General features: G+C 37.8%; 1 protein-coding gene across 2 annotated transcripts; it reads left to right on the top strand.

Moving 5' to 3' along the window:
• Window positions 1–4,234: 4,234 nt before the first annotated feature.
• Window positions 4,235–5,013, top strand: LOC119792516 (rho-related GTP-binding protein RhoG-like). Of its 2 annotated transcripts, XM_038299180.1 has the most exons (2): window positions 4,235–4,434; window positions 4,504–5,013. In XM_038299180.1, the coding sequence occupies exons 1-2, from the start codon at window positions 4,247–4,249 to the stop codon at window positions 4,820–4,822; spliced, it is 507 nt and encodes a 168-aa protein (XP_038155108.1). In that variant the 5' UTR covers window positions 4,235–4,246; the 3' UTR covers window positions 4,823–5,013. The 2 variants fall into 2 exon arrangements, with proteins under 2 accessions (XP_038155108.1, XP_038155107.1); XM_038299179.1 differs by having other exon boundaries at window positions 4,235–5,013.
• The last annotated feature ends 20,920 nt before the right edge of the window (window positions 5,014–25,933 follow it).

Here is a 25,933-nt window from a genome sequence, read left to right as displayed (position 1 = left end):
CTTCAGGGTGTAACAGATGGAACCTTCAAACAAAATGAGCAGCTCACGGTTTGCTGTATTCACAGTCTGCCAAAAATGGATGTCCTACTACATAAGAGTCCTAAATGAAAGCAGTGAATCTAACATGGATGGAGCACCTTCCTCATACAGACTGAGGCTCTAACAGGCAGCCTTCCTTAGTCTGCTCACCACACCACTGTCATATGAGCTATAGAAACTGAAAACCACAAAGAACAGAGCCATGGTTATGTGAGACTTACAGCTAGCTGTCTGAGTAAAAGTAGATTAACGTCATTCTGACTACTGAAACCAGCGTCAGCGCTGAGAAGAGACTTCTTCACAGTCACTGTCTGAGGAATTCCTGTCCTGCTACTTTGAATGACATGGATCCCTGTTTTGCCTTTTTGCTATTTTTGCTCCAGGAACTATTCTTTAAACGGATTAGTGCTTCGGCGCAGCGCTTTTTGTAATCCTTTTTTAGCAGGTTGTGATGATGCTCAAACATCAAAGCTGTGTTTTTGTTGTTTTTTTTTTCCAAACCTATAGAACAAAACAAAAATCCAATTTCTGAGAGAACGACGAATTAAAGATGGATCTAAGTGGCCGAAGTACTCTCTGAGTTAGAATCAAAGCATTGCAACTTTAAGCAATAAGTAATTAATAAAAATAAATTCCAAGCAAAAATTATCCTTCATTTGAAAGTAAAATAAAATAACAAAACCTGAATGATCAGACATTTTCTTTAATTTATATTCTAAGTATTTAGAACTGAAGACGTACTTTAAAATGTTAATCCTAAAAGTTCTGATAACTGCAGATTCACACTATGTCGCTTCGTTCACAACCCATCCAGGCCTTGAAGCTTCAAAGTTACTGGCATCAATCCGTCTTCTTTCCTCAGATCATATAAATCACCGCCTGCCAAACAAAAGCAAGGATTTCCTGTTCAACTTTATGTCAGTAGCAAGGCTTCGTTTCTCTGAGCTCAGTCCTGGTCCTCAAGTGACTCTGAGCTGCATGTTTTAGATTTCTCCTCGCTGCCACACACCTGACCTAAATGGAGGATTAAAAGACGTCTGCAGCCGTTAAAGGCTGCAAAGGCAGTCATGAAATTATTTGAAAAAAGTGTGCTGCAACAGAGAGACATCTGAAACATGCAGGGTGGTAATACTTGAGGAGCAGCTTAGTGAGCTACTGTTCTAGCTTAGTGACATACAGTAGTTCTGAATTCCTTTTTTTATTGTTTGTGTTATTAATCTTACAGCATAGGTGCTTTTTAAGCTAAAGCGGGTAATTGGTTGAAAAAAATAGGGTTCTGTTGAACTTTGTTCTTTTCTACCTGCTTTTTCAGTCTGCCAAGTTTTTATCCCAGTTGAGCGTAGCATAAACAATACATTTCCATTGTTCAAAAGAGAATGATCCCATGGGGAAGTCATATCCTCCTTGCAGATTCTTCTGCACCAGGGGGACAAAATGTGCTTTTTTTTTGTCAGCTAGAGAACAAAAATGTAAACTTCTTTGTTCAGCAGTTTTTTGTTCCCAGAGAAGAGGGTTAAACAAGGACATCCAGGGCCTCACTGCAACATCAGACGTCAGGTTGCATCTTCCTACTGAAAAAAAATAAAATCTTTAAATTTAAAGTCTCAGGTGTATGTTCTGTGGACTCTGTCTATAAAAAAATATGATATATATTAAATACAAAGGCTTTAATTCTTCTCTGTCTATGAAATTATCCGTTTACTACGGTCCCATCCTGCCAATGCAGGTTAGACCACTGCTTGATTTCAGAAATAAGGCTTAGATTTAGCCACTATACATTCCTCTGAGTTTATGATCAGTTTGGGGAGTGTTGGCTTAGTGGTTAGAACAGTGCATTTGTGCTCTGAGAAGGTTGCAAGTAACCGGTTTGATCCCCACAGCCTCCACTCTTGGTTCCTGAGCAAAACCCTTAACACACAGTGCTCCCCGGGCGCCACACAGTGGCAGCCTAATGCTCCCCACGGGGACGGGTTAAATGCAGAGAGTGAATTTCCCCATTGTGGGACAATAAAGGGATTAACTTTTTCTTCTTTTTTTTTTTTTTTTTTTTTTTACATTTTGTTGCTACAGATTTGTTATTTGTACAACCATGTGGGAAATATTTAATTCAACGGCACCAGAGATGCTCTACTGCCTTTGACTCAGGTAACTGTAGAGGCCATAGAGGGAAGGTGAGCAGAGGTACTCAGATAGGCTGTGCCATTAGTACCATCCTGAGGGGCCGAGAATATGGACCGCCATCACATTTCTGCCTAAATGATTAAATTATACAAGGAAGAATACATTCTATAAGAATCCTGCTGCTGAGATCAACCCTCCTTGGATCATTCACCATTTATTTTTCGAACAAAAAATCCAGATGCCTTTATGCAACTGTTGAATGAGTGTGTTTGTGTTAAAAGTCAAATAGCTGTTACTAATAAAGTGGTCGTTCAGCAGAGATGTCAAGTAACAAAGTGCAAATACTTCATTACTTTACTTAAGTAGAAATTTTGGCTATCTACACTTTACTGGAGTAATTATTAGATTAGATTAGATTCAACTTTATTGTCATTGTGCAGGTACAAGGCAACAAAATGCATTTTAGGTCTAACCAGAAGTGCAATAGCAGCAAGTGCAGGATAAATAATGGTTCTATAAATACAGGACATGGGTTCTACTGAAATTATAGAGATAAATTATTTTACTATTTAACTTTTTACTTTTGCTCCTTATATTTTTTGCAGTTATCTCTACTTTCTACTCCTTATTTTAAAAATACATTTGTTAGTTTTGTTTCATTTAAGCCCCTTTTTATTATGGGCTGTTGGTATTTAAAAAAACAAAAAGAAAAAACAGTCAACATAATTTCTTTCATCCACACAATAAAGTTTTATGTGGTTGGACTCGGTACTGCATCAACTTGTTTTTCTTTTCCTTTTGTTTTTCAACCTTCTTTATTGTCATTACACTGTCTAAAGTACAGAGGAACGAAATGAACTCTCTGCATTTAACCCATCCCCTTGGGGAGCTGTAGGCTGCCATTGTGCGGCACCCGGGGAGCAGGGTGGGCTTAAGGATCTTCGCTCAGGGACCCAGAGTGGCAGTGGGGCTTGAACTCAGAACCTCAGGACTCCCCTGTTCAACACATACCAAAATAAATAGTTATTTAAGATGATACAATGTTACAATTGTCACTTTTGCCATTAGTTACAAAACTAAGAAAATTAAGAATAAGGAAGTTATCATCCAGAATTGTGGAAAAATATTTGCTTAGTGCAGTAAAGCGTCTTTCCTTATCATTTTCCCACATGACATATACTTTAAGTACTTTAAAAATGTTACTTGTATGCTTTTACTTTAGTTATAAGCTTAAGTTGATTCTCTAGCTTCTACAGAAGTGTTTTTAAACAGTAAGATTTATACTTCTACCTTGGAAATAATCATTAATACTTTTGACACCTCTGGTGTTCACGGTATCTTAGATGAAAATTAAAACTTTTAAAAGTGTTTGATCAGAACAAATATGGAAAAAACAAGTTGTCAGTTTATAAGAAGCACCATAATGACACTCAAAAAAACAATATTTCTTGCAAATCTATTTAACAGTAAATTCTCATGTAGAAGTTTAAATGTGTGTTATTAAGAGTAAAACAAAAATGCTGTGTTAAGGCTGTGCTAATTTTATAATTTTTAGAAGGTCTGTTTTTTTATTTCCAGGAGAAAACTGATGCCCTCTACAGATGCAACAATGCCATAGCAGTCCTCCTAAAACTTGCCCTTGCAGGCAAGTTTGATCAAAGTGGGACTTCCTGGGATTAGGAAACCTTTTACAAGTTTCCTCTTGCATCACTTCCTGGCAGTAATTTCTACATAAAGGACAGTTCTCCTACTAAAGCAGGTATTGGCAAGAGAAAAAGGATTGAAAACCAAGAGCTGGTAAGTCAAAAAAGTCCTTCAAAACTTCCCTGTTAATAAAAAGGATTCTGTTTAAACTTCAAGGGAAAACAAATAGCAGTTTTTGGGTTAATGTTGGACTTAGAACTGAACTTTAAAACAATGGTGATGTAGGTTTATAGTGCAAAATAAACAGTGTTGATTTACTCATGGTTTATAGGAACAATGCCCCCATATACTAACCTCTTACATGTATGTGTTTGAAAGACTGTATTTTAAGTAAATTGCTTTTTCTTTACCTCTTGTTTACAGGAGCTGCTTGCCCAGAAGAATGCAGACCATTAAGTGTGTGTTGGTGGGTGATGGGGGCGTTGGTAAAACCTTTCTTCTCGTTGCTTATGCGACCAGCGTTTTTAAGGGAAAGTACCTTTCTGCACAGTTTGACAACTACACTGGTGACATAAGTGTGGATGGCCACACTGTCACCCTTAAACTGCTGGACACGGCAGGCCGTGAGGGGTATGAGCTCCTGCGTACCCTCTCCTATCCTCAAGCAGATATTTTCATTGTCTGCTTCTCTATTGGCAGCCCTTCCTCTTATGATAACATCAGGCTGAAGTGGAAACCTGAAGTGTCCCAACATTGCCCCAAAGTGCCAATCCTTCTGCTGGGCACCAAGAAGGACCTGAGGGGGGATGAAGAAACCGTGAAGATGTTAAAAGAGCAGGGTATGACCGTTTGTACCTATCAGCAGGGGGACATCCTGGCCAAGCAGATCAGAGCTGTTAAATACATGGAGTGTTCTGCTCTGCAGCAGGAAAACATCAGGGAGGTGTTTGAGGAAGCTGCCAGAGCCGTGTTGTTTCCGCAGAGTAAAAGAAATTGTAACAAGTGTGTGCTTCTGTAATAAATAGCTGCCTGATTTAGAAAAAAATATAAAAAAAAACAAAAAGGTGGTCAATCAACAGGTGAAAAGATGTCACTCCTCTTCTTAATCCGGAGGGATTGCAGCAAAAGGACTATTTAAAAATAAAAGCAACACAGTAAATCATCTTAATTTGTTTTTGGCTATTTAAATTAATAATACTGTACTATATATTTGACTTCTTTTTTCTGTATGTGGTATAACACCTAGCTTTTCGGATTTTGTTGTTCTCACTAATATGGGATTTATGTGGCTTTTTTTTTGACATAACAGTTTTTCTTGGACTTTAAACTTAACCTCTTAGCTCTTGTATACGTTTTACAAAAGAAATGGTGCTAGAAATTCCCCTTCAACTCGTTTACAAACTGCAACCAAAAACGTCAGTGTGGTTTACTAGAGTCATAAGTGATATGCTAACATCGTACAACGTAACAGTGTACAGAGAGATGGGAAGTTTTTATTTCTTTTTTTGTTGTAAATCTACAAATTTTAGCTTTTAGATCCTATCCAGATCCGTCTGACATCACTGCTGCCAAGCAAACATCAATGATGCGTATTCCATAATTAGATATAGTGACTTAATATCACAATGTTTTTTTTCTTATCACTGCTGCTTACCTTATCAAGGCTACACTTTAAAAAATGAAATTATCTAGAGAGCTGTTTGTAAATTAAATTTATTTTTGTTTATACTTGTGTATACAAAATGACAAAATAAATCTGTCTAAGTTTTATTCATGTATTTTGTACAATTTGCTTTATAAAACAAGCCAAAGTTCAATCAGATTGGATGGAGAGTCTGATCTTCCCATTCAGATTTACTTTGTGAGGACTGTGATCCTGTCAGTCCATCAAAGAGAGTTTGATCTAAACTGGTCTCAATTATGACCTGAAACTTGTGGATGTGTCCCTTGCTGTTCAAAAAGTCTATTTAAACTCTACTCAAATTGCTAAAACCCCTAATTAGCATACAGCCTGGTTCGTTAGATTCAGATAATAAACTAATCTTTCAGATTAGCATAGCTGGAAGTTGCTTCCCTGTTCCCTAAAAAAATGCATTTATCTTCCATCACGGTTTGTGGTTGGAAAATGGGCTTTATAAGATTAAAGTGTTATTGTTTTATCATGCACTATAGTTGAACTGTATTGTAAGGGAATCTGGAAATACTGGAACAATTTAGTCATGCTGAAGGTAAAAAGAATGAGTCACAACTTGATGTAGGATTTTAATCTACTGTATATCCTTTGGGAAATGTTTATGATTTGTTGAATTTGTACTTTTCAATTGCAGCATGTGGACACTAGATGGAAACAGCCCTCTAGCTCAGCCTCATGTGGTCCTGAATGAGAGGCATTTTTCAAAGCCTGTTATACATTTTTCCCTCATCTATAGACTTAATAGTCGAGTCAATGGTCTGTACCTTTTTAAGAGCCATTATTCAGCTAGGCAGACACCCACAAGTTGAATCCATTTGAGGCGCTTAAAAAGTCAGCATTCTGCTGCTTACTCAGAAATATTTCTTTGACCTTTATGGGTGGAGGCTCTGACAAATGACAGATGTGTTGAACTCTGCCAAGTGCTCATACAGTAATATGCTGTGGTGAGATTCAGGGTGCATATCCTGTGCGGTCTCTCTCTGAGCGGCGTACAATGAGGACAGCGCTGACAGTATGTTTACAGCTTGTAGAATTTGTCTGTTAGTGGGAAATAAATTGTTTTAGTGAACCCTGCCAAGTATTTGTTGTGAAAGCCTCCACTGTGGGCTGACTGAACTGAATAGAAAGTGAAAGGCTGAGACCTGCAATGTACTTAACAGTGTACTAATTTGTAATTCTGCTTTAAATGAGTTTTTGTCAATCTGCTCTGTTGTTCCCCCAGAAATGGTGCTGCAATGCAACCATAGAGGAGGAACTATCCAAGCAGTCATGCATTGCAGGAAGAAAAAAGAGCTACAGGAGCCAGATTGTTGTGGGATTTGTGTTTTTGTGCCATTCAGATTTGTTTAGACCAACAGGCTCAAAAGGGATCACTGGGTACTGCAAGTTGGAGCATTGATTGTCAAATGTACCGGTTGTAGGTTGTTTCATGACAATATTTGTGTTTCCTCTGCAATGTGCTGGATTCCTCATTCATTAATTTACATTTTGAAAGTGAGACTTTCCCCATATACTCCGACCTTTATGTCCAACATGACCTCTACATTAACGACACATTTGAACTCCTAATGATTTCTGTCTCTTTTAGTCAGTTGCGCTGCAAAGCCTCTAGTTCTAGAAAATGTGCAGCTGCTACTGTAAATTTAAATGGTAATGTTCTGAAAAATACATGACTTTTAGCTTATAATGTTAATAGTGATGTGAATGTCTTTTTTAATTTAAGCTGGTGAGCGATAGAGTCAGCTGAATGAATGAGACAATTTACATTTAGAACAATGAAAAACAACTTCTTTATCTTATTTCAAGTGCGCAATTTTTCATTATTTTAGTTTAAGGGTAAAAATAATCCTTCCATTAGCAGATCAACTTATTTACCTGCTCAAATTAAGGGCTAAATTAGATACACTGACTTTTAAGATGTATTTTTCTTGTTTTTTAAAATAATTTTTGCAGTATTTAGAATGGAATAGAAGAATAGACAATTCCTTTATTGTCCTGCAATGGGGAAATTGTGGTTTTGCAGCATCATTACATTAAAAGTGTTAAGAAAATAAAATAAATGTCAGAGTTAAAAAAATAAACAAAATAAATTACTGTACTTTACAGTGTTTTAACAAACATAAATACTGTACAGTCATCCGAAGAATAAATAATCCGTGTAAAAGCTGTGAGACATTTCTACAGTAGTGGATATGGGAAAATAGCAACACCAGAGATGTGCAAAAAAAGACAGCAGCACATTATTTAAGTGATCAAAACAAACTTCACAAATCAGCATGAATGTAACAACGTATTGAGGATATTGGTAACAGTGATGCTTATAGAGCCTTACAGCTGCTGGGAGGAAGGATCTGTGATAATGCTCCCTGGTGCAATAAAGGTGCAGCAGTCTGTCACTGAAGGAGCTCTCCAGTCCAGAAACAGCTTCATGCATGTGGTGGGAGACATTATCTTACAGAGATGTTATGACACCTAAAGAGGGATGGGAAGGGGGCTAAGCTACATCCAAGTGCTGAGAAAATTAGGCTATTACGAGATCTGAAGATCCAGCTAATTAGGGAAACCAAAATCTGTTGACAGTCATATTTGTTTCGTAAGTACAACAGGATGCTTTAGCCAGAGGTGGATCCTGGGATGATCAAATCCAAAGGTTAGTACTTTGGTCAACTGACTGGGTGGGGTGATAAATTCACCTAGAACTGCAAGCTGGATTGCCACAAGATCTCAGTTTTCAGTCTCACAGAAAATCCATCTTGAAAAACTCCCGCTAATCACTCCATTTCTTAACAAGCAGTGAGTCGAACCAATGACATGCCAGCAGTGTTTTTTGGAGTGACGACAGTCAGAAGGGCCTTGCAGGGGCATTACAAACATGGCTACACAGGAGGAATCAGCTGTCGATACCACAATCGACAATAGCGACAATTTCTCATTTAAAAAAGGAGCGAAGAGAAGCACTTTGTGCATTTGTAGATGGGAAAGATGTCTGAGCTTTTGTTCTGACACGATTTATCAGCTTACTCCGCTAGTTGTTAAAACACTCCAGAAGCTGCAGACAAATCCTACTGTGATGCTACGATTGGCTGAAAGCGTATTATGGAAGGTGAGTACTAGCTGGCATGACGTCCCTCTTTTCACGGACAGATTGATAACATAGAACTCAACCCATTTCTACACATATCAATCAGGCTACTGCAAGTTTTGTAAAAAAAATGGCTTAAAAGAGGAATTAAAAGCCCTTTGATTTTGTGTTGGCAAAGGTTGCAAACTGTTATATGGTCAAGTGTTGACGGGATGCTTTAACATTTAGTTAAGTCCAGATCAAGCTAGTGGACAACCTTCAGGATTCAGTGGTGACTTGCCAAACAAACTCAGAGCCATATAATCATAAATCATTCATAGGTGATTAGATAAGGAGCATGATGATGGGGACATTGCAGAAAGGATTCGGCCTAGATGTGATGATGGTGTTTAGAGTATAAGATTTGACACCCAAACAACCATAGCAATTTAAATGTATTCATATTGTCACAATTCAGCTGATCCTAGTTATCAAACAATGCAGTCAAGGTTAGTTTAATAATTAAAATGGCTTTAAAGTTGTTTGTCAAATGAACTTTAATGCATGAAAGCTTTGTCTGTTTAAGAAAAAATAAGTTACCTGAAAGTCAATCATGCCATCGACTTGGTCTTCTTATCATATTCCAGAAATGTACGTTAGTTATGCAGGCTTGTGATCTTAGCAGACTTTTAGGGCGGTTTTGGACCTGACAACCGACCATATTAAAACAAATCACAGACATGACATCCACATTCAAACCAACTTCCTTCCCACCTCACATAAATAATCACAGTTTAGTCATTTTTGCTGCTGCTTGTTTTCCTTTAAAGCAAAACCCCACTGCTCGGAGAACACAGAACAAATATCACACACTGCACTACTCCACGCTGACACAAATCTTTTGACTAACACTAGACGGATTAGTTTGTTGTTTACGGTTCACTTTGAGGGATGTAAATGTAGATGTTTTCACACAGAGTGGCATTGCAGCCTTTGCCTTTGAATGTCGGAGCTAGAGGTGAAATTCACAGAACTGTGCGGATGAGGGTACGCTGCATAGTCTTTCTGTGAATCATCTGCGTGGAGCGCGTGGGAGTGATGGCCTCCATTGGGACCTTGCTCTCAGCTCTTTCTCCCCTCCTCTTCTCCTCACTCGCACTGCCTGTTTGATAATGCTCTGGATAAAGCAAGAAGGGCCGGGCAGCACTCACTCAGTATAGAAACCACGGAGAGTCTTCTTCTCCTTTACTGTAAGATGAAACAGCTCCAATCTAATAGACAGCCTGCAGCCAGAGTGAGTCAGAGAAAGCTGAAGTTTGGCATTCCAATCAAACCGTTCCAGCCCAGAGAGAGGGAAAATGAGACTGCAAAGGAACAGTGAGGGGAGAGAAGGCTGATGGCTGTTTTTGTAACAAAACAGGGACTGCAAGCAAAGGAGAAAGTGTTATTCAAGGAGAATGATGGAAAGATAATAAATAGGCTGAAGGAGAGACTGGGAAAAGGGGCTTGGAGGACTGGACTGAATGTTACTTCTGGCATAGGGGTTAGGATTGAAGGTCAAAAAGCATGACAAAGAAAAAAAAACTGCAACTCCCTTTTTCACTTTGGAAAATGTCTTGAAAAATGGAAGGTCACTAAATATTATTTTAGTGTGGTAAATGAAAAAAATCTAGTTAGTAAAACCAAAAATGTCATAGTTAATGAAAATAAAGTCAAAGGCTGGACTGATACCTTAATTCCCTATATATCAAAAATCACTTGTTCTCTGGTAAAATTTAAGTAAAATGAGACTCAAATGGTAAATGGGCTGTAATTATATAGCACTTTTTCAAGTCAGGAGACTTGACCAAAATGCTTTACACTACATTCAGTTATTTACCCATACACACACACGGTGGCAAGCTACATTGTAGCCACAGCTGCCCTAGGGCTCACTGAAAGAAGCGGGGCTGCCGTAAACTGGCGCCACAGGGCCCTCTGACCACCATCAGTAGACAATGCAGGGGAAGTGTCTGCCCAAGAACACAACGACACTGAAAGTCGGAGCTGGGGCTTGAACCGTCAATCCTTTGATTGCAGGGCAAACTCCTACACCCAACGCCACTGTCGCCCCAAAGGTCAAAGAGTTTTAGTCTATTTGGCCACAAGACACTTTGTTAGTATTAAGGCAACCCTGTTTCCTTCCATCATTGGTTACTTTAAAGTCATATATTGTATTTGTTAAAATATTCTAAATTAAAGAGAGCAGTTTGTCACATTGCTGCTATCATCAACTCTTTAAGCATAAACATATGCTATGTTGGGCTAAAAATGATAGGTTTAATGAAAAACAATAATTACATAATGCATAGATGACTGTATCTTAATGTCTTTCAGTTTGATATGTTTAAAGGAGAAATATAGCTAAATTTGTGCTTTTCTGTTCTTATTAGTAAAACTGTAAATGACACCAAACCAAGAAAATACATCAGTCTAAATAGAAATTATGGGGGGGGGGGTCCTGGGCTTATATTTGGAACATTGTCCAAAAAGAGTCCTTATCCTTAAATTATGTAGCCTATATCTAAAATAAAATATAATTTTATATTGGACGCAAAATAGCACAATCCTTTTGCCCATTTCCCCCCAAAACTAAAAGGATGAAGGTATTACCCTGTATAAATGAACAGAACGTAAGATAAGTGTTTTAAATAAGACTATAAGGGAGTACAATATGTTTATGAGGTGCCTTCACAGATCTACTAAATCGTAAAGTACTGCACAGAAAACCAATAAAACATGAAACAGCTTTTTTTTTTAAACAAGATAGAATGGCAATCAATAAAATTTTGTAGTTTGTGTTAAAAATAAGCAATTTAAAATAAAACTTTTTAGTTAGCTGCTTCTTAAAAGAGTCCACAGACTCGACTAATGATAGCTGCAGACATACAGTAGACTGTTCCACAACGTTGGTGCCATTGACTGAAAGGCTCGATCCCCCTTTGCATCTGATGTGTGGAACTACTAACAGAATAAAAATTTCTGAAAAGAGTAAATGAGCAACGTTATATTTTTTCAAGATTAAATAAGTAATCGGAGCCCTTTGAAAGAATTTTTATGTGGATTTTGAATTTTACTGGTAGACAGTGTCAAGAAATATAAAATGGTGATTTGATGTGATTTCACTTTCTGGAACAAGTTTGGCTGCAGCCTTTTGTGTAGTTTGGAGGCTTGAGAGTGAAGATTCATTCAACCTGGTAAATAGAATAATACAGTAATAAGTAAAATGTTTACATATGAATCAAGGCCCAGAATACAAATGGAAATTAAACCTAAATTTAGGATATTGGACTTTGTTCAAAACAGTCAGGTTCTTGCTCCATTATGTCTGACTCCAAAGTGCAGGACTCACCATGATTATTGTCTCTTTTTTTAAGTAAAAAATGAGGTACAGTAATTGCTTGACGCCAATCACATATCTTGGATAAACAGTTGACAAAGGTAGACAGCCTGCCCAGCGGATGAAACTCAAAAGATACAGTGAGGAAAATACGTACGTATTTGAACTCTATTTTGGAAGCTCTCCAACTTATAGAGGTCTGAAATTGTGATCGTAGGTGTATGTCCACTGTGAGAGACATAATCTAAAAAAAAAAAAATCCGGAAATCACAATGTATGATTTTTTAACTATTTATTTCTATAATACAGCTGCAGATAAGTATTTGAACACATCAGAAAATGTATGTCAATATATGGTACAGTAGCCTTTGCTTGCAATTACAGAGGTCAAATGTTTCCTGTAGTTTTTTTTTTTTTACCAGGTTTGCACACACTGCAGGAAGGATTTTGGCCCACTCCTCCACACAGATCTGACAACATGACTTTTTCCTATGACTCCTCCGGATCATCCAAATTGTTATTGGCAAACTTAAGATGGTTCCTTAACATATGCTGATTTTAGCAGGGGAGCCCTCCTTGCCATGCATGATTTCAAACCATGGCGTCTTAGTGTATTACCAACAGCAACCAGAATTTTCTCATTCTGGGGCAATAAAATTATTATTTTCTATTCCAGCCTTGGAAACGGTGGTCCCAGGTCTTTTCAGGTCATTGACCAGCTGATCCTGTGTAGTTCAGGGCTGATTTCTCACCCTTTCTTAGGATTATTGAGACCCTACGAGGTGACATCTAGCATGGAGCCCCAGTCGAAGGGAGACTGATAGTCATGTTTAGCTTCTTCAATTTTCTAATGATTGTTCCAACAGTGGACATTTTTTCACCAAGCTGTTTGGCGTAGTCCTTTCCAGCCTTGTGGAGGTGTACAATTCTGTCTCTAGTGTCTTTTGACAGCTCTAAGGTCTTGGCCATGTTAGCAGTTGGATTCTTACTGATTGTATGGGGTGGACAGGTGTCTTTATGCAGCTAACGACTTCAAACAGCTGCATCTAATTTAGGATAATAAATGGAGTGGAGGCGGACATTTTGAAGGCAGACTAACAGGTCTTTGATGGTCAGAATTCTAGCTGATAGACAGGTGTGTTCAAATACTTGTTTGCAGCTTATATATTATGTCTCTCACAGTGGATATGCACTTATGACGACAATTTGGACCCCTCTGTGATTTCTAAGTAGGAGAACTTGCAAAATAGCAATATGCCATCCACATTAAAAAAGAAAAAAGAAATATCATCAAAACGTTTAAAAAAATGGCAACTAAAGGAAGAATATATCAAAGGCAAACAAGAGAGCACCCAAAACTGACTCCTGTTGAACCTCACGCGTTAGAGAGGCATTTCTTTAAGTGTACTTATTCTACAAAACAAACAAAAAAAAAAAATGTCCCATGATGAAGAAGAGGGAAAGCATTCAAGCACAAAGCCAGAGATACATGCAAAGGTAAAGAGTTCAAGGTACAAGACATTAAATCATAGAAAACAAGCATTTAAATAGGAAAACATTTTTTGGTTTTTAGTCATAAACTGAGTTTGGTTAGAAGATGTCTCACTGTGGTAATTTCACAAACAACATAAGATGTCAAAACAATGTTGCTAAAATTACAGTAATTTTTGTCTGAGTCTGCCATCTTAAAAGCTGACTTCAATCAAGAATGGAGTCTGCAGCATTTTTATCTTGTTTCAGGAAAAATAGCATCATGTCGACTTCATACATTATGATGCAGATTTATTTGTTTTTAGGAGTCATTATGATAAGCTTTGAAGATAAACAGATTATACCTGATATCTCCTCCCCTGCTACGATCTGTTTGATCTCCCGCGACTGGAAGGAGATACTTAATCAATATGCTGTGTAGATGAGAAACACTATATTGTTTGATTACACATCTATGTATACTAAAAATACACATTGAAACCAGGTATTTACACACACAACTAAAAAACCTGTATATTTGCTAAATAACACAATTGTGAGCAATAAATGTTTTTTATTTTATTTTTTTTCCATTATATTTTCAATCTTTCTTTAGAGCCATTACAAAAAAAAAATAGAGCTCAATACTATTTCTGACATTTTGAATTGAAAAAGCTTCCTGGATGGGAAGCAAAACGTCTTTAAACTTGCAAACAAAGTCCAGTGGATTGTTCTTGTTTTTTTCCTTTTTTGGAATGACTATGACCTGGATGAGTGAGAATCTCCACCAGCATATTCTTTAAATCCAGAATTTTAGACACAAATGTTTGTATAGTAATTCTTTAAGACACAAATTTCAAGCAGAAACACCATTCAAACAAAAAGCCACTCAGAGAAGAAGAAGCCATTATTCCAAGTGCAACATAAAAAGCTAGAAAATGCACTTAGAGAAAATTACAGGTCAGTTTTAGTTTCGTATCCTGTGGTTTGATTAAGCTGAAAGTGTTTCCCCACAATTTTCAGATTAAGATGGAGGAAAAAGGAAGAGGGTTGTTTGTATAAAAAGGAAAAATCTCCTTCAGAAGACATCAGACATAAGGTTGAACCTTGGGGATAAATGGGTCCCAAACAAACCTTAACTTAGCATTCTACATTTTTCAAAAATTCAATTAAAGACATATATAGTATTTTGGAGGTTCTGTCATAGGGTGATTATCTTAGAAAATATGTGGACAAAGCTAAAAAGGTATGTGTCAGCAGGCGCATGACAAACCTGACTCAGTGACATCAGCCCTGTCAGGAGAAATCGACCAAAATTCCTGCAAACTGTTGTTAAAAGCTTACAGAAAGAAACCCCGGATTTCCCACTGGAGTCGCACAATTTTAAAAGAACATTTTTGCAAATATTTATACAATTTATGTTAATGTCTTACTTTAGAGTTAAAAAAATCTCTAAAATATTAAAGCATCCAGCAAATCTAACCAATCCTGGCGTTCACCACCTTTAAGAAATATAAAAGGACTCTATTGAGGTTCTAAATATGACACCTCATTAAAAACCTTTTAATTCTCAACCCTCAGATTTAGCTGTTCTCCAAGTTTGTTAAGACTCACTGTGAGATTTATACGTAAAAATCTTTTCATTTCCTTTGATCCATTGCAAGTAAAAATAAATAAATAATATTTGATCCAAGGAGAGCTTTCTTTTTGGACTTTAGCATTGTTCAAAAATATATATTAATTACATGCCTGAGAACAAAGGATACCCTGAGTGTGGACATGCAAGTGTTGAGCTATTCTGAGAGAGAGAAAAAAGATGCGGAGAGCAGAGGGAGGAAAAGAACAGACTCTCTGGTGCTGAAGTATTAATTATGTTGGTTAGCAGCTCGGAGGTTGGAAACTGGGGCCTTTGCATCACAAAACTAACAGCTTGAGCACTTCTGAGAAAACAAACTACAGAATGAAAAGCAGATTGATTGGATTGTCTGGTGTGATGCTGCTGCCCATTGTTGATGTACAATCTCTGGATCCACAGGAGTTTGTTCGCACGCCGTCTTCCTCTCATGTTTCACTCATGTTTCAGGGAGGGACCAGATGGCTTAAGGTGCTTGAAAAAGTCAACTCTTACATACACAACCACTGTAGAGAGAAGAGGGTGAGGTGCAAAAAAGATGAGAAGTGCAAAGATAAGATAATGAGGAGATGGATTTGAAGTTTGTGATCTGTTTTTTAAAAGGGATTGCATGATGCAGACAGAGTTTCTATTTGCTTTAAAACAAGCTACGGCTTTTTTCCTGCTACGTTTGAGCTGTCGTATCCTTCAAATAACGACGTAGCATTAAACCAAAACATCTTTAAATCTAAACTCCTCTTAAACATTCGTCTCCCTTGTTTCCGTCTCCTGCGCTGCTCTGTTATGTTTTCTGGTGTGCATCAGTGTCAGCTAAACAAGGGATCGGCTGGCATGAAACCTTCCAGCCGTGGAACCTTTTCCACGGCTGTCAACTCAGGCAGCAAACAAAAGGTCACTAGGGCTGTTGCTGACGAAAACATAACAGATATAAAGCAAAGCATACCTCAGGAGGGGAACTTCACCAACACATTGTACCCATTTAGGGTCCGGCTGGTGCCTCTTTATGGATGCATCTCCTATAACAGACTGTGGCTTTTATATTTTTTGTGTTTTTTACTTCTCTTTAGGACAGAACATCCCGTCCTGCTTGAGAAACATACCGCTTTCCTGCAGCTCCGTGCCTGCTTTGATCTCAGCCACCTCATCTTCTTGGAGCAGGTTTTACCGTTCTGCTCATATCAAAGTAGATTGTGCAGCTTAACCAGCTGGAAAATGATCCTGAGAGGTGCAGGGAAAATTTTTTTTGTAGTAAGAAGCAGACTCTTTTCACTACTTAACCATGCTCCCTCAAATCCACATTCCAGTTTCTTTTCTTCATTTGTCTCAGTTAATGAGGATGACTGTGTTACGGCTAAGCCAGAGTCAGACCAGACTGTCTCTTGTTCTGTGTGAGAAAAAGGGGAGCAGGTCAGACATGTGCATAAGTGTCTGTTTGTGTTTGACCTGTTTATGGGCCACTAAGACATAATTGGGAGTTGCTGAGCCTGTCCACGTCATTGGCACAGAAACTGTTATACTTGGCCCTCAAAATGTAAACTTCACTCTCCAACTTCCGTTGAGGATGGAAGGAAAATTCTAACAAGAAAAAGGGGGTAATGAAATATTTTTAGGAGGCTGTTGCCTGTCAAGAAGTAATAGTCTGACATTAGTCTTAGAAAGCGTAAGGCCTTCACCTGTGACAGTCGTTAGTATCTGTCTCGGCTGCTGTTACAGGAGGCTTGTGAGAACTAAATCAGACACAACAGCTCCCTGGGGAGGCTGCTGTTCAAGGAGAGAGCAAGGAGAAGCTGTTTCGCCTCTTCTGTTTTTCCTTTTTCTTCTCCCTCAATGCATCATTATTTTTATGTTTCTTTCTCTCTAAGCCTTAGAGAAATTAAGGCGTTTATGCCTCTCTCTGTGCACAGCCTTTTTTTTTTTCACATTTGAATGGAAGGTTTCCTTTAGAGATCTGTGAGGAACATGGACAGCTGGATGAGCCGTGCAACTTTTAGAGAAATGCTGAAAGTCTGCAGTTTTGGCTTTTGCCCTCAAGGTCACGTGGCTTGAGGGGAAGCTACTAAATTAAATGTTTGGCAACTGTGTTCCCCTTACTGATGTTTCTGTAATCAGAAAAAGAATGGAGACAAAGTCTTACGTCTTGAATAGAAAGAGACATTGTCACTTCTGAGTGTGCTGATAAAACTGCCTCCAGAAATAACATAAATAGATCATTACAATCAGAACTTTTACTAATCAAATCAAAGCTGTTCTGGTTAGTTTAAAATAAGGTGAAAAGCAAAAATTTGCTTTCCAATTATAACGGCACTTTATCTCTTCATTAATAATTGAGGATACATACATATTCAATGTTTTTTTTTTATTTAGAGGTACATATTTACATTATTTGACATTTTCTAAAATTGTACGCCAGTTACTCACTCTGGTTGCATCTTTTAAGCTTTATTTTTTGTTCATCTTAGTAATGAATATCAGGCAACAGATATCATTGACGTTGATTTTTAGGGGATATCTTTTCTGTCCTTCAGTCTTGATTTAGTCCAGAAATAGTTGTTGAAAATTGGGTAATTTGTTGGTCTGATTTTGTCCCAATTTAGTCCAATTAAAGACTCCACTTCACCTTTCACTTTTCAACCAAATGTAGTCGCCCTTTGGATGTAAATCGTGTCTTCTTTTCAACCAGTTTTTGCTCGGTGGCGTAGCCTTGCTGTGTATATTTATCATGACCAGTGTTGTATAGTAATGAAGTAAAAATACTTCACTACTGTACTTAAGTATATTTTGGAGTACTTTATACTTTTCAAGAGTATACATTTTTTTGAGAACTTTCACTTTTACTTCACTACATTTACAAACTTAATTGCATACTTTTACTCCAATACATTTTCAATATTTGGTTTATTTACTGAGTAAAAAAATAAAAAATAAAACGAGCGATAGAAATGCAAGTGTTTTGACCCCACCTACTGACTACAAAGTCAGGTCTTGCCTGGGCCTTTTCATCAACACCAATAGGATACGCCTGTTTCGCAAATCTAGTCTAAATTTATCCTACACTTGGTTGTGTATATTATTTTAAGTGAATTTAACCTCAAAGTTTACCAAAATGTAAAAAAAATGTCATTCAAACTGCACTACTTTTTACTTATACTTTTCACTACATTACTTGAGTACATCTATTTTTACAGTAATTCTTATACTTAAGTACAAGCCATTTCAGATTCTTTAAGACTTTTACTCAAGTAACATTTCAGGCAGTGACTTGGACTTATACCAAAGTCATATTTTAGAGAGGTAATTATACTTTTACTTGACTCTGAGATTTCAGTACTTTATACAACACTGATCATGACATCCTTATGTGATTGAGATTACGTCATTGCACAAGCGTAGTATTGGTAAACAAGCCAAAGTAATGGAAGTGAGCAAGTGTGGAACGCCCAACTATTTGCTTAAAAAAAAAGATATGTTCCAGATCAGGTGTAATTAGGTGGAAGATATTTGATTCCAGGAAGGATAAAAGTATCGCTGGGAAAACAGTTTGACCGTTGGAGTTCACTAAAGCTGGAGCTTAAGTTCAGGAGGCATTATGATGTAGCTGCTAATGCTTTTGCTAATAGTACTATTGGTGTTAGCAATGCTTTTAGGCCCTATCCTCAGAGCTGATGATTTTCCCGAAGGCATTACAGCACTGTCAGTCAGTAGCTGTGTCAAAGTCCACCAACTGGCTCTCTGGTAATTCATTAGTACTGCTGATAGGTGCCACTTCGTCTGTTTATGTCAGCTCATCTGACCCATTGCTGGGGTTCTATTTAGGCTCAAAAAGGACCATCAGAACACTATCAGGACAGATGCTTGGAGTATATAGCCTATTTTATCATAATCAACTGGAATTTGCTTTTTTGGTTCAGACAATATGCAACTATGTTCCTTTAATGTAAAATGTGTGCCCCACTTTGTAGCTTTTAGAAGATATAAATTGCATATTCCATGATCATTGAACTTTGAAAAACAAACGGTTTAAATAAACCCCTAACTACTGTAAATGTTTAGCCCATGCCTTTTATGAGTTTATGTAAACCAACTGCAACACTGCACAGCTATCCAACCCGTCAGATCTCTGAATGTGTGATAAAATACATCTGAGTCCTTATCTTGCAGCTTAACTGATATTGTCAGCAAGTTGTTTATATATAGGGAAAAAAACACTGATAAAACAGATTTAATCTCACTGAAGTGAGACGGGGGAAGTTATGTGAAGTGCTCTCACCACTGAGTCTAAGTTTGAACAAAAAGTGTTTAATAACAAAAAATGAAAAAACATTTAGTTTGTTTTTTTATAAAATGATAAAATTATTTTTTTTTGTCTGATTTGCATTTTGTAAAGTTACCAATGAGAAACATTAGTCTTCCTGAATCCCTTGAAATCTAAATCTATACATCTGGTGACAAAAACCCAATCATCACTTTCTTTATCTGAAATTAATCTGTTTTGATGTTTTATGATGCAGTTCTTATAAATACAGGCTAAACCCTTTATAAAAAAAAAAAAAAATTCAAATGAAGCTTTTCACTTCTCATAAAGGATCCTCTTTTGATGTACAGGCCAATCAACTCGATTGGTTGAGATAAGCCTTTAGTCGTCTGTATTTGTGATCCTGTCTTGGTTGTCTGCCGGAGCACGGAGCCGTATGTAAACTGTGTTTGTCTCAGAGCTTAAATCGATGCTTTGCTTTTATAACATCTGATGTAGCGAGACGGACAGCTTTTTGGTGACCATGGAAACAGGAAATGAGCCCAATTAAAGGCCATGGTAATCTGCAGGCTGACATGTCGCCACCCGCATCACGAGGAGCGTAACTGACAGAGGAGTGGGAAAAAGAGGGGAGACAGACACAAAGATGTGAGATAGCAATTCACATGTTGACAGTCAAGCTTTTTCATAACAGGAACAACATTATTATCTCTGATGTAAATTGTTAAACTCATGTCTTAATGTGCTCTTTATCCTTTTTGCTAGGATCTATGGTAGTTTGGCAGGAGGAAGAGGCCTCCTCTTAATGTGCCTCTTGTCAGCTTAGAAGCTTGGTTTAAACTCTGATAGTTGTGGGCTCAAGCTGTGTACAGTGATTGAACCCCCTCCTTACCCCAACCCCCTCTGCGTCTCATGCACTAATCAGTAATAAAGCACACCTCCTCCTCTGGAGAGAGTTTGACCCCCGCCTGCTCACTGTAAGCAGTCCGTTAATGAAGGTCAATGTGGCGACACGCAGCCAATCAACCGCACAGCGTTTATGACTCAGAGATGCTCAATCTTGCTGCATCGGCAACTATAGGCTGCTTAAAACACATGAAAATACACCATAGAAAGGTCTGCTGAGCTCTGAACCAGAAATGCTCTTTCTGCATCTTTCCCCCGACACCCACGGTTATAAGGTCAGCCACGTTTTCATCCTCACAGCGCCCCCTCGATGCCCTTTGGGCTTGTTGTTTTCCCCCTCACAAGTTTTGGTTTCACAGCTCAAGAAAGAAGACAACTTTATCTGCGTGGTGCAGAGCACAGCAGTGAATGAGTAAGATTGGCTTTGAATAAAACATCCAGCTAGCTTCTCTGATGCCTACAGTGCTGAGCAGGGGTGTCAGCTTGAAAAGTTAAAGGAGACCAAGAGGAGAATCTATTTAGTCTTTTTGAGTCATTTATTAACTCTGTTAGGAAGCGACATAATCTTCTCTAATTATACGGATCATGATGAGAATTTTTTTCTCTTTCCAGATTAGAGTGGACTAAAAATGACAGATAATAGGAGATATGAACAAATATATGTTTTGCCATGTTCAAATTGACATTTAAAAAAAATCAAAATAGTTAAAATCAGAATGCTCATGTCTAATTAAAAACTAAGTGGTAACACTTTTTCTAGTTTGCGCAATCTTTAAAGAAACAAGAAACTCTGACCCAGTTAGGTAATTTTTTTTACCAATGAGTCATGCCAAGCTTTTTTCTGTTTGCCGCAGGTGTTCATAGATTTTGCAGGTTTTCCAGGTGATGCATGTTTTTAAAGGCTTGTGAACCCCATTAACACCTAACGCTTGAGGCTTTTGAAGAAATAATGCAGGAATATCAGGAAAAGTTTAAATAAGAAGAAACAAGATGATTGAGAGGGAAAACGCAAGGAAAATGTCCTCTTGTTACCAAACTTTCCTGACCCTTAAAATAGTATCATAATGGCCTCATGACTCAAACCTTTCAATGAAATACAAAACTTTCTAAGAAACCATTGTAATAAAAACAGTTTCAATGACAAATTTATTTGGTTTTCTCTATTTCTAAGTGAAACTTTAAACACGAATGAATCATTTTTATTGTTTAGTTTAATTTCTGAAGAGGATCTTAAGTCTGCCTCATTGACTCCAGCTTTGGGAAGCGATTCTCAGGACTTTCTGTTTCTATCCTATTGCTCTGCAGTATAAATGTGATGCATGTTGGGCAGATAGACACTGGAGTGCTGCTGCTGCATTTGCATTGTTTAACAGAGTAACAGCACTTGTAAAAATATGAGTAAATCTTTAATTGACAGCAAGATGCAACATTAGAAGTTTTTTGTTGTTTTAACAAGCAAGTTTTATGGATTTTGAAAAGCTTTGATAATCAAAGTTAATGAAACTGTTCATATTTACTCAAGTTTAAGCAAAGAAAGTCAAACGGTAAGAAAATATCAAACATCTCAGCCTCGAGACTACAAAGAAAACATTTCAGAACATATTTTCTTCAGTACTCAACTGGATTTATAGTTGGATTTTGGCTCGGTTGTTTTAACACATAAAAATGTTTTCATTGAAGTCATCCCACTTCGGCTCAGGTCTGTTGTCTTCCTGGAGGGTAAAAGTCTCCCACAGTCCCAACCCTCCAGCAGGTTTTCTTATTTGTTCCTGCTAAAGAAAAGCCTTCCCACCCATGATGCTGCCAACTCAGTGTTTGACTGAAGATGATACCCTACAGGTGCACTGTTTTCTTTTGCAGAGAGGGCTGAATCCAAATGCATAGCATGACTCTTCTCAGGTTTCACAAAAATCTTAAAAAGCCATCTCACATTTTTATTCCCTTTCTAAATTGTGTGATATTTAACACTGACCAACCTCATAAAATCTCATTAAAATACCTAAAATTAAAATATGTGGTAAATTAAAATATGGTGTGAATACTTTTGTGAGGCACCGTAATTCCACCACATTATTTGTTTTAAAATGGCTGCTTGAAAAGTGCTCATGATTGACCAAGATCTTCATCCCTATTGTGTTAGAAACAAAGCGTATCACAGACCTTTCATTAAGCCTTGGAAAATGGTGCCAACTTGTCAATAGCAGTCCAGATTTTCCCTGTTCAATCTTTTTTTAAATGCTGCAAATATGAAGACAAGTGCTTAGTGCAATTGTATTTTTTTTCCCATTAGTGTGTTTCAGTTAACCTGCAGCGCCAGTCATGATCTCCATGTGTTTCCCATCACTAACAGAGATGTCTGTAATTATACGCTCTGCAGTGATTCTCTTCAATACCAAAACAGATTTGTGATTCAGCGGCCCACGCATCCTCTGCACAAACACATGCAATGCATTCACAAACACACTGACAATCTGCGTGCAGGCACCCAGACAGCAATGCCCACACCTCCCTAGTAATCAACTCTGATGGAGCATAATTAATATCCAATTCAACCAGCAGCAGCTCTTGCTTTGCGCAGTGGATTTAAAACAGATGTGAGGGACTTTGCATGTAAAAGGCTTGTGCACACTGATAGTTAGGATTTAAGAGAAGAAAACCCCAAAATCTCCGGTCTGAAGTGTCAGAATGACTGACATAACATGGTCGTCTGGTGAAATTAAAAGAACAAAAAAAAAAAAAAACGTGAACAAATTACCCTTGGTGGTTTTTATTAGGATGAGTTGGGTCTTTAGTATGCATGCGGCCTCCGGAGTGGGAACACAGCAGATTTCAATCTGAAGCTTTGCCTCAGGCCCCTTGAGAACATCCCAGTGAAAAACTATCTGATTCAGTCCTCTTGCTGGTTCTCAATCAATAACAGGGACGGGGATCCTGGCTTCTCTCCATTTCCCCGTTAAATCAGGCGTACCATGCAGGGAGGAGAGACAACCCCTTCATCCTTTATCTCACCGCAAAGACAAGCTGAGGGGACGCCTGAAGGCAAAATGTGTGCTCTGCACTCTGCACCCTGACTGCCTCAGAGATAAACTATGTGTTTGTAATCTGCAGTGGATTTATGTGCAGGCCGGTGTCAGTGACCAAAGTGGATGAATATAAAGATAAACTGCATGAGTCTGAAGGACGACAAGCTAAGGGAGCCATCGCTCTAAAAGATCCTCTGACTTTTTAACAGTCGCTGACGTTAATTTTATTGTTTAAATTATTATTCCATCATGATCGCAGCAGAAAATGCAGCATAACTCTATCAGATAGTAACTTCATCAGCAAAATTCATCTATGGACATTCTAGCAGTGTAGCTTTAGGATTGGAGAGTTTCATATAGACATTTATGATGCATGGAGGATGAATCCTCTTTTTCGAGGCTCAGTTAAATTTCCTCTTGTGGGGGGTTGATAGAGTTGTGGATATCTATCTTTCTCGTGGCAGGAGCTCAGGGGTGCATAAGCCTCTATCAAGTTAGAAATTTGAACAGATGTCAGAAAAATCAAAGCAACTCATAAAGTTGAATGATTAAAAGAGTAAATTACATAGTTTGCTTATTTCTCTCATATTGAGTTTTTTGGTCAAATTTAAGCAAAATACTTGATTCAATAAAAAATTTACATTTTCAGCAAATTAACTAATCATATCACTGAAGTAATGTCGTTTAAAAAAGGCTTTCAGTTTAGGCATTAAGCACATGAATTTCCTCAGACCCTACAGAAAGCTTGGCTATAGAGTCAACTTTCACTGCAACATCATTCTGTTGCCATTAAAAAGTCAACCCTTATCTGTAATATTTTAATATATGAAATGTGTAGATAGATTATATGCAATCCACTATATGTGTAAAAACACCTTACAGGTTTTCTGCAGTATGTTGACCTGGGATTTTATGTTTAATCCTGTTCAAAAGAACACTGTGATGATCTGTGTTTTACTCCTGATATTCTTTTTTTATTGTCATTATACTGTCACTTTTCCAAAGAAACAAGATTAACTCTTTGCATTTAACCCATCACCTTGGGGAACAATGGGCTTCAACTGTGCAGCACCCAGGGAGCAGTGTGGGTTAAGGGTCTTTTGCCGAGGAACGCAGAGTGTCGGTCTGTGGGAGAGGGGCTCGAACTCAGAACCTCAGGATTCCAAGCTCTATGCCCTAACCACTAGGCTGACACTAGTTCCAATGGACTTTGGAACAGCAACAGACCCAAAGCATCACAGATCCACTACCATACGTTACCACAAGGTGCTTAAAACCTTGTATTGCAGGACTCAACTGGAGTTTTTTGTTTACGAAAAAAAGCTCACTTTTAGTCATTTGAACAAAAAATTTTATGTTTAACAAAGATCATAGATGTTTATCAAAGCAGAAGAAGAAAGAAAGTATCGTTGTTTGTCTTCCAAACAACATCTGAATAGTGTATAATAGTGTTAATGCAGACTTGGTGAGTGAAAGATGCCACACTGCGCTGCTAAATGGTAGCTAACTGCAGTTTTGGGTGATTTTTTTAACAACCTAACCATTCTGCTGACAGGCTATTGTCTCGGTGCCAGTTGATTCAGACATTTTTACCCTGACTTTGGAGAAAGGCAAATTGGAGCAAGTATTTCATGGCAGAGAAAAGCCAGCAAACAATTACCTTACCTCATCCACATGTTTTGTAGCTTCTTTACATCCTAAAGGTGTTTAATAGACATTGACCTCTGTGTTTTGAAAGCATATATTTCAAACTGGTTTGTTCTTTGTTATTGTTAGGAGCTGTCCAATGTTGCCCCATGGTGATTTTTAAAGAATAGTTTATTTTTTTTAAATGTAAGAATATCAAATAATTCCAATTTAAACCTAGATTTCTCTCAGTGTTGAGCTGCTCTTTGAAATGATGGATTCGTTTGAAAGATTTGTACACATACGTCAAAAACTAGGAACTATGCTGAATTGAATGAAGAATCTTATTTGAAAATTAGCTGTACATTTAAATACAGAAACAAAGCAATGCAGTGTGATGGTGGACTGTTTTAATGGGCCGTTTATTGCTTTTTAAGCTGGTTAGAAACGTGTCTCTTTTTTCACTTAGAATGACAATCTGATAATGAGATTTTTTTTTCCAGACAGGTCATGGCTCACAGTAAAGTGAGAACTTTCACCCAAACCCTTTGTGGCTGAACTGCTGCTGTATGTGATAAATGAAAACAGAAAACTCAGACAGGACTAGCTGATTGCTAAATCAAACTGCCAAGTAAAAGACCTGGAGGTCGTGCACCAAATATAATCTTAATTTGTTCGTTACTGAGACTGTTGACCAACTGACTGGAAAACTAAGGACTTTACCAAAAGCTAATTAGCTTGGGTCTAGAGAAAGTCGTTGATTAGAACATGCATTAGAACAGTTTATATTAGCATTTAGCTCTGTGAAGCTGTGCAGACGTGCTTTCATAATCTGAGACAGTTTACCGGATTGTTTGTCTTTTTCATGTAATTTCAGTTTACTCCATGTTAGTCGGACATTTTCTGAACCAATCCGCATTAAGCACACATAGGTAAAAGCACATCCATCGAATTCAGGAAGTAGGAGTAATTTACATCCATTTCTGTGTTGGTCTCACTGTTTCCTTGGAGTCTTCAACACAGCAGGTGGAAAAATGATTAAAGAGATAAAGAGACATGTTTTCAAACCGGACACTATTGGCACTG

Source organism: Cyprinodon tularosa, unplaced genomic scaffold, assembly GCF_016077235.1.
Source record: "Cyprinodon tularosa strain WSP-4 unplaced genomic scaffold, ASM1607723v1 ctg42, whole genome shotgun sequence".
In the NCBI taxonomy this organism is placed as follows: Eukaryota; Metazoa; Chordata; class Actinopteri; order Cyprinodontiformes; family Cyprinodontidae; genus Cyprinodon; species Cyprinodon tularosa.
Note: the sequence above shows the minus strand (reverse complement) of the source record. Positions and strands in the feature narration are given on the sequence as shown.

Bases quoted from the DNA above. Each gene is read 5' to 3' on its own strand.
- LOC119792516 (XM_038299179.1), top strand. From the start codon at position 4,247: ATGCAGACCATTAAGTGTGTGTTGGTGGGTGATGGGGGCGTTGGTAAA.